At 46.1% G+C, this 12,275-nt stretch overlaps 1 protein-coding gene across 6 annotated transcripts in view; it reads right to left on the bottom strand.

Annotated features, from left to right (window-relative positions):
- Positions 1-2,342: 2,342 nt before the first annotated feature.
- The window catches only part of IFT52 (intraflagellar transport 52), a 38,184-nt gene continuing 28,251 nt past the window's right edge, over positions 2,343-12,275 (bottom strand). For 5 of the 6 annotated variants that reach the window (XM_061437638.1, XM_061437636.1, XM_061437637.1 and 2 more), the window contains 4 exons: positions 7,607-7,694; positions 6,353-6,461; positions 4,314-4,459; positions 2,343-2,595 (listed from right to left, as the gene is read on the bottom strand). In XM_061437638.1, coding sequence (XP_061293622.1) covers positions 2,539-2,595; positions 4,314-4,459; positions 6,353-6,461; positions 7,607-7,694 — 400 coding nt within the window. In that variant the 3' untranslated portion in view covers positions 2,343-2,538. Of the gene's footprint in view, positions 2,596-4,313; positions 4,460-6,352; positions 6,462-7,606; positions 7,695-12,275 lie in introns of those variants that run through there. The other variant, XM_061437639.1, reaches the window with a different exon arrangement.

Here is a 12,275-nt window from a genome sequence, read left to right as displayed (position 1 = left end):
ATCCAAAAAGTTCCTTCTAAAACTGTAGATATGAGCATATAGGTACAAAGCAGTGGTTACCAGAGAGAAAGGGCCTGGGGGCAGCGGGGGAAACCCTGTAGGAAATACAGAAGAAGAAATGTACACACGAAACTTACAAACCAAGGTTACCTCAAAAATAAAATTGTCGTTATCTATTGCTGCATAATAAACCACTCCAAATCAGTGGCTTAAGCTGCTCTTTTATAACGTTTATAGATTGTGTGGGTCAGGAGTTCAGAAAGGTCAGAGCAGGGACAGTTTGCTGCACAGCATCTGGGACTTCAGCAAGGACAACTAGAAGGCTCGGGTGACTTGAGGTCAAGGGCAGGAAGCATTTGGAGGCCTCTTCACTCACGAGTTTAGCAGGCGATGCTCATACAGGCTGGCTGTTGGCCAGAACATCTATTCGAGGCCTATCCACATAGCCATCCAGGTAACCGCATGCTTCTTGGCATGGAGGCTTGTGGCTCTAAAGATGAGTGTCCCAAGAGAACCAGGCAGAAGCTGCATAGCCTTTTATGACCTAGCCTCAGAACTCACAGTGTCACTTCCATAGTGCCAGATTCAGAGGCATGGATCACAGACCTCACCTCTCAGTGGCAGGAGCACCAGACCCAGAGTGTAAGAGCACATGGGTTGGGAGGTAATTTTTGAGCACATTTTTGGAATTCCAAATTTATTTCCACAACACTCTATGCTGTTCCCTAGCTGCTTGTCCCCAGCAGGCTCCCAGATTCTGCCCTTTCATCAAAGTGGTCTCCCCCATCCCCAACACAGTGCTCTGGCTGGGTCACTCGAGGAGGCCCTGCACAAGGGCTTGAGTGTGAGAGAATGGAAGCCTACAAACACAGCTTTAACATGAATAAATAAGTCTTGAAATTCAGGATGTGACTTGAGTCTCATCCCAAGGTTTTAAATTAAAAATAAAGTTCATTCCTTGACAGTGTATTCTGGCTTCAATGATCAACTCCATGTGAAAAACTAAGGTACTGGACATCTTTTCTAAGCCTCATTTAGGGACTTCTAGCTATTGACTCGGAGAAGGGAATGGCACCCCACTCCAGTACTCTTGCCTGCAAAATCCCATGGACGGAGGAGCCTGGTAGGCTGCAGTCCATGGGGTCACTAAGAGTCAGACATGACTGAGTGACTTCATTTTCACTTTTCACTTTGATGCATTGGAGAAGGAAATGGCAACCTACTCCAGTGTTCTTGCCTGGAGAATCCCAGGGACGGGGGAGCCTGGTAGCAGAGAGTCGGACATGACTGAAGTGACAGCAGCAGCAGCAGCTATTGACTGGTTATTTATCACTTCCATGAATTACCATTGTCTCAGCCGGTTCTTACACTCCAAACAAGCTCACCCTTTAGAATCCCCATCTTCCATTAGCTTCACCACTGTTCCAGGCAGTGACGCTCAAAATGTTGCCAACCTGACCTTCAACACCCGGACCAAATCTATTTCAGAATGCCAGTTTTCTTACAACAGCATCTTAGGAATCTTTTTTTTTTTTTTTTAATTTTTTTGGTTGTACCACAAAGGCCTGTGATCTTAGCTTACTGGATTAGGCCTAGGGATCTTAGCTTACTGACCAGGGATCAAAGCTGTGCCTCCTGCATTGGAAGTGCCGAGTCTTATTAATCACTGGTCGGCCAGGGAAGTCCCTACAACAGCATCTTAAATCCCTGCCCTTGTTATTTCCTCTTGGAGTTATATGACGCCCCCTAAGGGGCTTCCTTGCACGCTTCCTACCTTTACAGAACCCACCAGCTAAGCTACTCCCACTGAACCACATCCCTTACATACATGGTGGTGGATCTGCAATCTTTGTCTTTCAGGCTTTCCCTAAAGCTGGTTCCTAGTGTACCCAGCACATTGTCCATTTCTGTATTGACTGTCATGCTCAAGCAAGTACAATCTCTCCCATTGTCCGTGGGACAGATGATCACCTTTTGTCCTACAGTCTAACCTAAAATGATAAAACTGAGTGGTTCAGGAGCTCAAAGGAAGGGGACAAACTGTGGGCTAAGACAACAGCCTCCAAATGGTTGAGCCTGTGGGCAGCTGGGAGGTGAAGGAGTGAGTGATCCATGTAAGGAAGATACCTACCAACTCTTTTACCTTCCACTAGTGCCCCCTGGGAGGCCTATTCATAGGTATAGTGGGGCACACAGACTGTGGGTTAAGTTTATTTTCTATCCTTTTGAACTAGAAAAGCTGTACAGTACTCATAGGTTTGAGAATTATTTATGCTTTTGATAAAAGAAAATCACATCTAGAACTGGAAAGGAAAGATTTCAATGAAAGACTGATGCATCAATTATCAAAGTACAGACTCAAACATTTAATTTAAAAAATGGAACATATCTTACATAAGAAATGTTGTCCCTCTCTGGGAACTACAGAAGATGCACAGATCTTCCCACAGGTCAGAGAGGAAGGACTGTATAGACAGTTTTCATAAAAAACAGGGATAATTCAAAAAGTTTACAAAGAATCGGGAGGCAGAAAATGCTTCAAGAGGCTTGGTCCTCAGAAGCTGTTCTGGAATGCCGTGTGTCAATGTCATGTTCCTGGAGGAGGGAATAAGACAGAATGTTAGTATTTCAGTTCAAAACCTAAAATGTGAACTCTTTGATGAGCGGTTCTGATTGGGACACGGGTAATCTCTGGCTTTAAGGCTACATCCAGGCCAGGGATCAAGCTTTCATGACCAGATAGAGCTCTGACCACAACCCACTACCCACCATGAGTGGGGAGCAAATACAGTTGAAGGTACTGATGGAAACACCACACCAGACTTCTTACCTTGGCCCTGGGGGCCTGACCCTGCCTTGCCACCAGCCTAAGTACTGCTGGGAATTTGCTTGCCTCTCCCCTGCCCCACATGTCAGTGCTGAGCAGGTTTTCAACACCTTGCCTCTGAGGTGCCTTCCTGGCACTTATCTGAAGAGCACTGTAAATGCCCATATATTCCTGCCTTGCCCACTGCATGGAGCTCAGACAGCAAGGACTGCATTCACTGCCATAACCCTGACGTCTAGCACCATGCTAGCACACCTGAGGCCTGCAGTATGAATACCCAGCAGTGCCAGTGCACACCAGCAGTGGCTCAGATCCTGATCAGTCTTTCTATTCAGCATCTAGAATCTGTGTGTGTGTGAAAAACAGACTCTCTTCTACTGTTTTATAGCCCTCTCCCCCCATCCCACTGCTGTATCATGAATGTCTTCCCAAGTGCTTGAACATCCTTCGAAACATTCTTAATCTTATGCATGCACCCTAGGTACTTAACTAGTTCCCTACTGATGGTTTTCTTCTATGAAAACAATGCTTCGCTGAGCGTTCTGACTGGTAAATCTACATATATTCAGAATTGTATTATTTTTTTATTTTTTGGCTGTGTGGTGTGGTACTTGGGATGTTAGTTCCCCGACCAGGGATTGAACCTGTGCCCCCTGCAGTGGAAGTGTGGAGTCTTAACCACTGAACTGCCAGCGAAGTCCCAGGATTGTATTATTAAGACAAATTCTGAGGGTTAAAATTGCTGGGTCAGAGGTATCCATGTATTTCAAGGCTTCTGAATATCCTAAAAAATATGTCCATAAAAATGGAACCAGCTTATTCTCCAGTCAGTAGTATATAAATGAATATCCATTTACCAGCAGTGGTTGGGCATTTAATTTTAGAAATCCTGTCCAGGGACAGATAAGATGAAGGCCTGGCATAATAAATGTTAAGTCCTTAGTCCAGGGCAAGATGGTTTCTGTCCTCACATCCTGCTGCTCTGTCCTTGGCTAAGTTCTCGTCTGCCACACAGGCATCACTGCTGTTCCTCAAACGAGCCAAGCAGAGTCCCGCCTTAGGGACTCTGCACAGGTCTTCTCTCTGCCCGGGACACTCATCTCCCAGCTATCTCCATGGCCAGCCCCTGGACACCTTCAAGTCCTGGCTCCCAAGCCAGCTCTGCAGTGTGTGTGGCCCACCCTGACCACCCCTGAATCTTGCCACGTTCAGTACACTGACCCCTCTGAGCCTGCTCTGGTTTATACCACGTTTCATCTCCTGGCATCCCGTGTGGTTTAATACTTAAGATACTGTGTTGTCGATCTACTGTCAGTCTCCTCCAGCTAGAATACACATCCCATAAGCGCAGGGACCGTCACCTGTGTGTCCACCTAGTAGACAGTGAAATACCGACAGAATGAATGAATGGTACAGACCATGGGAAGTCTAGTTTGTGGATGATATCCCCACTTGACCACTTGAGTGGGCCTTCTGGGCTCTGTACCTGGTTCAACTTCTTGAACTCCACCACTTGGAAGAAGATGTGCTCAAGGATATGTTTGGCATCTTGCCGGTCCTTTGGGAGTTTATTGGTGACTCCAAGGATGTCACCACACTTCCTGACATAGAATTCCAGGTCTTCTTCAGTACCTGAGCACAGTTGCAGTGGTTAGATTCATCCTTGATTCTGCCCTGCCCCAAGTACAGACTTATTGTGGTCTGGGTATCCCTGTAGGGTTCCTACATCTCTCAAGATCACTCACCTCTCCCTTGGGTAATGTGACCAAAGGACTCAAACAGTGATAGACTGTAGAGATCTCTGATGTGCTGTTTTTGTAAATTAGTAGGCCAGAAGTGTGACACTCCTAGACAGAATAAAGCTGCACTGGTTCTGGCTCACTATTCCCAGATCTGGCATTCCTACATTACAAAGAGGAGGAGCAGCCAGCAGGAAATGAAATTACCATCCTCTGAATGCCACAGGGACCATTATGAGAAGGACATATGGGTATTTTAAAGAGCATTTATTATAGCAATGTTATAGAAAAGGAATGAAAGAAAAAATCACTCATAATTCTCTGAAACGATTTCTGGCTGTATATCAAGAATGGACAGTCATTACTGCCCTTGTTATACTAGACTGTAACTTCTTTTCTTTTTCCCCTCTGACTTGCATTTTTAAAGCTATGGTATAAATGATATCTCACTCTAACCCTCACCAATATTATCTAGGATAAATAATGCTATGTATGCCTGCATATCTACATGTGTAAAAAAAATCCCTCCATGTGTAAGGATCAGACTACAATAGTTCTCTAAGTTGTCTTTATCATTTAATGGTGTAACATGGATATTCCATGTCAAAGCCTATGCTCATCTTTCAACAGTTTGTTTCATATTTTTTTAACCAGTCTTCCTCTTGATAGGCTGTTAGACTGTTGTCAATTTTCTGAATGATACAGTTAATAGCTCTATAGCTGTACCTTTTTTTTTTTTTTTTTTTTTGCATTTCTACAAGAAATTCTGGAAGATAGACTGCTAGAATCAGAAATGCTGGGTCAAAGCATCTAATCCTTCACAGGTCTGTTATTCCTACAGGGTACTTACTGGGTCTTACTAATATCTGATTGCCCAGCACCTGCCACAATATCTGGAATGGAACAGAAATGCAATGTCTGACATTTAACTATGTTCATTTTTGCATACTCCTTTCTGGTCTCTGAGCATATATAGATGTTTGCATAGTTGAGATCCTACCACAAGTACAGTTTTATATTTTGCTTTCTTCATTTAGGAATCTCCAATTCACTCAGTGTCACCCCCCGGGCTTTGTAAAGCTCTTTTATAATGAGTATGTTTTATCCCACTGACTGAATATGGCACAGTTTACTACCATTCCCCTATGACTGAACACTAAGGCTATTCCCAACTGTATTTTATTTATTAAATAAATAATGTAGTAGTCTCATCTGTATACCTTCATTTGTCTCCCTAGGTTAGATTCCCAGGAGTGGGGTCACTGCCTCAAAATGGACGGTTACTTTTATGTCTCTGAGCACACGTGTGCAGGCCCACGTGCTGTGCTGGAGGCAGGGCACGTCAGGAGGAGCCCAGGGCTGAGAGTCGGGAGCACCACTCACCGAGCAGCTGTGTAGCCCGGGGCCTTTTCTCACGCATGGGTCAGGGTGGGCGCACTGGACTCTCCAGGACCCCTTCCAATCTGAAGCCTCTGTAATTGGCCCTAACCAAATCTTCTTATTCAAGTGCTCCTATGACCACTGGCCTAGATTTGCTATGCGGTAGCCAAGGTCAGGATTCATCCTGGGGTCACTCAACAGGTCAGAGATAAAGACGCGCAGGAATTAAAGCTGAGCTCTTACAGTCAACATCATTTACATGAAATAAACAAAACTGTCATTTTAAATACTCCCATTCCTATTTTCTTCTCCCTAAACAAACTGTAAACTTTCTCTCATGGCAAATCTCAGAAATTCACAATTTAGTAAAACTCAGAAAAGAAAAAAAAATTTTGACCAAACTCACACTTATTGGTAATCTGAGCAAGCCGGGCCTTCTCAGAGGAGAACGTCTCATCTAAGTCAAATAGCTCCAGCGGAGGAGGTGGTAATTCCCTGAAACTAGGAGGGAAAACCTAAAAGGCAATGAGGTCTTTTATGAAAGAGCGTATCCAGAGCCATAACTGACAGGAAGGAGACAGGAGGAAAACAAGAGGATGAGACGCCCAGCGCCTGTCGCCCCTCCGCCCGTGAGGCCATAGGAAGCACGATGGCGACCCACTGGAAGCAACCCAGCAGAGCCAGCTCCAACCGCACCACCGAACTGACCAAGCTGGGGTCCCAGCGCCCATTAACTTGTTCAAAGACACAAAGCTTGGCGCTTCTCAGGCTTTTATTTGTGTTGACCTTTTGACTTTCTCATCTGACCGTGACAGAAATTGGGGGAACGGATGTAGATTAATATAGAAAGTGCTGAACTTAGAGCCAGAAATCACAGGTGTGAACCAGTAGTGTGCTGCTAAATGCTGAGCTATCATTTAAAACAAGAGGCCTGATCTGTAGCATTTGTCATTTTCTGTTCTATAAACACCTCCACCATGGCCGATTTTCAAGCTACCAAGCTGTAGCCAGTTAACGGCCTTGGAACATTCCAGAAGGTAGGAGGATAAGACAAATTTTTAAAATATTCATTTATTTATTTATTTAGCTGCACTGGGTGTTAGTTGTGGGATTTTATTTGCAGCCTGTGAGATCTAGTTCCCTGACCAGGGATCAAACCTGGGCCCCCTGCCTTGGGAGCGTGGCGTCTTAGCCACTAAACCACCAGGGAAAAGTCCAGCATAAGACAGTTCCCCAAAGGTAAGTGGAGCTCATGTTGAACTGGAATGTTTATAACCTATAGACACATGGTTGGCCCCTGGGCTATGAGAACTGTGCTGTGAATCTCAGTGCCTGCTGCCTGGAAAGCTCAAAGCTTTCTAGCACAAAGCTCTTCCTCCTCTTCACCCAGGAATTTTCACATATGCCCTCTAACCCAACAGGATGGGAAATGTTTAATAGCCAGAGAGGCTATTAAACAGAATCACGCCCTTGATTCCTCAGTTGAGGACCACATCAAATGGAAGTCCCTGCAGAATACTAACAGGCTTGGTCTCTGTGCATATTTAGAGCCAGAGACACGTGACCCCACGAGGAGGCCTGTTCCACATGAGGCCAGCTAGCAAGGGAAGGGCAAGACGTCGAGGCTCTGCAGCCAGATGCTCCACCCACACCAACTCACTGCTGGCTGAAGGGCTGGCAGCGGTGTCTCAAACTGAGGCTGGATGAGCTGGAGAGGTTCATGTTTCACGTTGAGCTGTTCATAAGCCCTGTGTAGAGAAGAAGATAAAAACGTGGGAATCAGGATGAGACACCAAGGCAAAGCACGTCTAATTGATCACACGATGCTCTTCTCCACAGAATCAGGCAGCGTAGCATCTTGGCAAAAAAAATTAAAATCACACAAAATGTGCTGTTACACGCAATGGAATGAGCCTTTCAGACATCTCTATTGTAGTAGACAGTGCAACTTTATTGAGCATTGAGAGGGAAAGTTCTGTCAACTTTCCTATCTGTCAACTTTCCTATCAGGCTTCTCCTGAACAGGCTTCTAATTTTTACCCATCGGACACTGTGAATTCTACAACTCATTGTTTCCTTATTTGTTTTCATCATTAAGAGACAGGAATCTAACGGGAAGTCTCAACAGAGCCGCAGGATATGCACTTCTGCGCGTTCGTTCACTCCATTTACTGAACACCTACTGTGTGCCAGACAGTTTTATCCGCCAGGAGTCCAGCAGCAGGGGAAAAAAAAGAGACCAAGGCACACCCTCATGGGACTGACACTGTAGCAGAAGAGAGACACCCAATAAACAAAAGCTATGATGCTGGGGATTAATAAGCATTAGGAAGAAAAGCAGATCAGGAGAGGGACAGAGACAGGGCAGGGGTGGGAGTGCCGCTGGTCCCAGCCGCCCCGAGTGAAGGCAGGGCCAGGGCGTGCGGCCACCCTCAGCGCCGTCCCGGGCAGAGGTCAGTAAGGAGAACGGGGAAGGGGGCGAGACATTTTCAGAGAACGGCAGGGCAGCCAGCGAGGCTGCAGTGCAAGGAGAGCAGTAGGAAGGGGTTTATGGAGTCGCATGCTGACCTTTCCCCAGAGATCATTTTTTTTTACTGCACTTCCCCTTTCCCTCCCTTCTCTCGAACATTCAGTTGACCTTTTGCATCATGTACAGGCTGCCAACTGGCTGACCTCCTCTGGAAACGAGGCAAATTAAAATAAACCAACTGAAACTGTATGCTTGTGTGTAGCCTTTCAAAATTCATCTAAACAAGCAAACACCAACAAGTGGGGACGAAGGTCATGCCTGTTTCTCCGCACGGGTGCTTGCAGAAAGCACACCGATCTGTGACTACAGAAAGGAGCGTGGCTGAGCTTACTGCTGTCACCTCCTCTACTAGTCCCAGGTGTTCAGGGAGCCTCTTTCCTAGCAGTGAGCAGAAGACCCCATGGAGAGAAGAGAAATAAGGATTCTCGAGCAGGCACTGATTTCACTGAATCCTCAAAACAATCCTGGGCAGTGGGTATAATCTCATAGGAAGAGGAAACAGGTACAGAGAAGAAGTAGCTTCCCAAGGTAACAAGATTAAAAAGCCTCGGAGGCAAGATTAGAACTCAGATCCCTGCTAATCAGAAGCCCTATGACTCAGTCTACCCAGAAGGCAAAATGAAAGGCAGTTCTAAGATAAAAGTCCTACTATCCACACACAAAGAACCCTGCTACCAGTCCTCACTTTGGTCATCCTAGCCATGATATTCTGTTTTCTGTCCCCAGACAGAGCTGACGACTGAAGCCCCGTATTACTAATAAAACAAGTTCCACTAAGTCTTCCCTTTCACCACCTGCCCCAATCTTCCTCCTACAATAAGCCAACATGTACCGGTCGGAGGGCAGGGGCGGGGGGCGGCGTGTGGCGGGTGTGATTAGTGGAGAAGCTCATCTTAAAACCAAGCAAAACCTAATTCAGAAAAATGATCAGGACTTCCCTGGTGGTCCAGTGTCTGAGACTCCAAGCTCCTCATGCAGAGGGCCCATGTTGCATCCTGGTGACTGAACTAGATCCCACAGGCCTGCAACTAAAGATCTTGTGTGCCACAACTAAGACCAAAGGAATCCATTTGTATCCATTCTAATGAGGTGGGTGAAACTAGAGCCTATTATATAGAGTGAAGTAAGTCAGAAAGAGAAATATAAATATCCATATACTGACGCACATATAAATATCCATATACTGACGCATATATATGGAATCTAAAGAGATAGCTGATGAATTTATTTTCAGGGAAGCAATGGAGAAACAGACAAGAGAACAGACCTATGGACGTGGTACGAGAGGAGGGAGAAGGGGAAATGTATGGACAGAGTAACACAGACATTTATATTACCATATGTAAAATAGACAGCCAATGGGAGTTTGCTGTATGACTCAGGGAACTCAAACAGGGGCTCTGTGACAGGCTGAAGGCTGGGATGGGGAGGGAGGTAGGAGGGAGGGGACATGGGTGTGCCTACAGCTGATTCTTGTTGATGTATGACAGAAAACCACAAAATTCTGTAAGGCAATCATCCTTCAATTAAAAAAATTTTTTTAAAGGAATAATCTTAAAAAAACAAAGACCAGAAGGACAAATGAAGTCACCTCAGAGCAATACCTACAGTTGACATAAATATTTAACAACTAATAGAACTGTTACTCAAAAAGAGTAAAAAACTGTTCTTTTTGAATAATGCAACTTTTGAGCTGCATTCAAAAGTTGTTACGTGCAAATGAAAATACGTATGTGCTCCACAGAGAAACCATAAACCAGGAACGCCTGCCCTCTGCTGTGGTGGGAAGACAAACAATGAAAAGAGCCGTCCAGGCCTCTGAAACATCCACCGCCGGGCCCTGCAGACACTAAATGCGCAGACGGTTCCAGTGAACCCCTCACTCAACACTCAAGAGTGGCTATGACGGCCCAGTCCTCCCCGATGAGGAGAAAAGCAGGTCAAAACTGCAGAGGCCGCTTGGACTGGAAGCAGCTAGTGAAGCAGGGTGACAAACTTTTCTTCAAAGAGAAGCCCTGAGTGAGAGAGCAAACACTGGAGCTCAAAACCAAGCAAGTAAAGAGCCAGATGTGCAGCCAGAATGTCTGACTGGCTGTCAGCTGCAGGTGGTGAGGGATGCCAGAGAGGCCTGGGCAGCTCTGGGAACGTTGCTGCTGGGTTTTGTTGTTGCTCTTTGTTTTAGTTTTGGTCACACCGCATGGCATGTGAGATCTTAGTTCCCTGACCAGGGACTGAACCCGTGCCCTCTGCAGTCGAAGAGCAGTCTTAACCACTGGATGACTATTTTGCTTTTTGAGAGTTTAGCTTTTTGAGAAACAATCTAATCTATGCTAACAAATCCCCAGATAATTTCTTCCTGGGTTCAGCGTTAAGATTGGCTGGATTCAATTTCAGGCCCCACTGAAAACTAGCTGTGTGACCTTAGGCAAACCTCTTAACTTCTCTGTGCCTCAGTGTCCTCACAGTGTACAACAAGGAGAATGAACTACATTCTGATTTTACGTGATAAAACAACGTACATAGAAAACTTAACATGATACTTGTTAGAAGTCAAGGCTAAATGCAGTTCAAACGGCAACTAAGGATAAGCTTCCTTGCCTGGGCACACCCTGCCTTTCCTCATAGTGACCTCCCTGCAGAAGGCTCTCTTCCAGCACCCCCAACCCTCTCCTCAAGTCCTCTCACCCCGTAAAATGCAGCATCCAGAAGACGGCCAAGCAGACTCAGGTCACCAAGAAATGTTTTTGGAAATCATCAACAGCTGGCTCAAAGGGCCCCTCTTTCTTAAAGCCTTCCTGGCGACCCCAGTCAGAATGGAATTCTCTTCCTCATTATGCCACGGCCTCTAGTTTTACGTTTCACACTTTGATAACCTTGTGGGAGAAGGCAATGGCAACTGTTAGGTAGACTAGGGAAAAGGAGTCCAAAATGGCGGTGGCTAAAAGACAAGGAAGGTCAAAGAAAGGTCCGAGGACCAGAGTGAAAACTTCAGGCAGAACAAACAGCACTCCTGGCTAAGCCCAATTTGCATAGGGCAAGCCCAGGTGGAGGAAAAAATATATAAAAGGAGGAGCCAAAGCGCTTTCTCTCGGACTCTCTCTCCCGTGTGCATGTGCGAGCTCTCTCTTTCTCTCTCTCTCTTTCTCCCTCCCCACGCACTCCTCCACTCTCTTCTCTTCGAGTCTTGGATTCTCCTGCTATCTTATAAATAAAAATGGAGCTGTAACACTGATTTGCCTAAGAGCTGTAGCACGGTTTGTCCAAGACCCAAGAGCTGTGACGCGCAGAGGGCTTTAATGTCCGTAGCTCCAAATCTTTGTTGTGAGGAGACAAAGAACCGAGGAACATATGCTCGCGTGACATCTATGGTGCCATGACTCGGATATAACCTGGCTGAAACAACCTCTGCGCAGAAGAGGCCAAGCACAGCAGGAGCCCAACTCAGGGAAGCTCCCACGCTAGAAGTGGAAGGCGAGGAAACCCAGTGCAGGGGAAGGCCCATCGTGCTGGAAACCGGGACAGCGAAAAATGAACTCAGCAGAAAGCTCACGCGGCCCAGTCTCAGATTCCAGAAGACCTCCGGTTAAGGAAAGAGGTCCTTGCTCCTATGGCTGGAGGGACCTTTACAATCTCTCGTTTCTTGTTTCCTCAAACCTCCCACAAACAGGCAGGCGGCAGGGGCACAACTGAGGGACTCTGGAGAGGCTGCTCCTCAGCATGTCCCAAGGGCACTATCTGCTGAGCCCCAGTAGCTGTTACACAAGCCGGTGGGGGTTCTGTCCTTTCTCTTCTCTGTGCC

The sequence above is a fragment of the Bos javanicus genome, chromosome 13 (genome assembly GCF_032452875.1).
Source record: "Bos javanicus breed banteng chromosome 13, ARS-OSU_banteng_1.0, whole genome shotgun sequence".
Classification (NCBI taxonomy): domain Eukaryota; kingdom Metazoa; phylum Chordata; class Mammalia; order Artiodactyla; family Bovidae; genus Bos; species Bos javanicus.
This window is presented reverse-complemented; position numbering and strand designations above follow the sequence as displayed.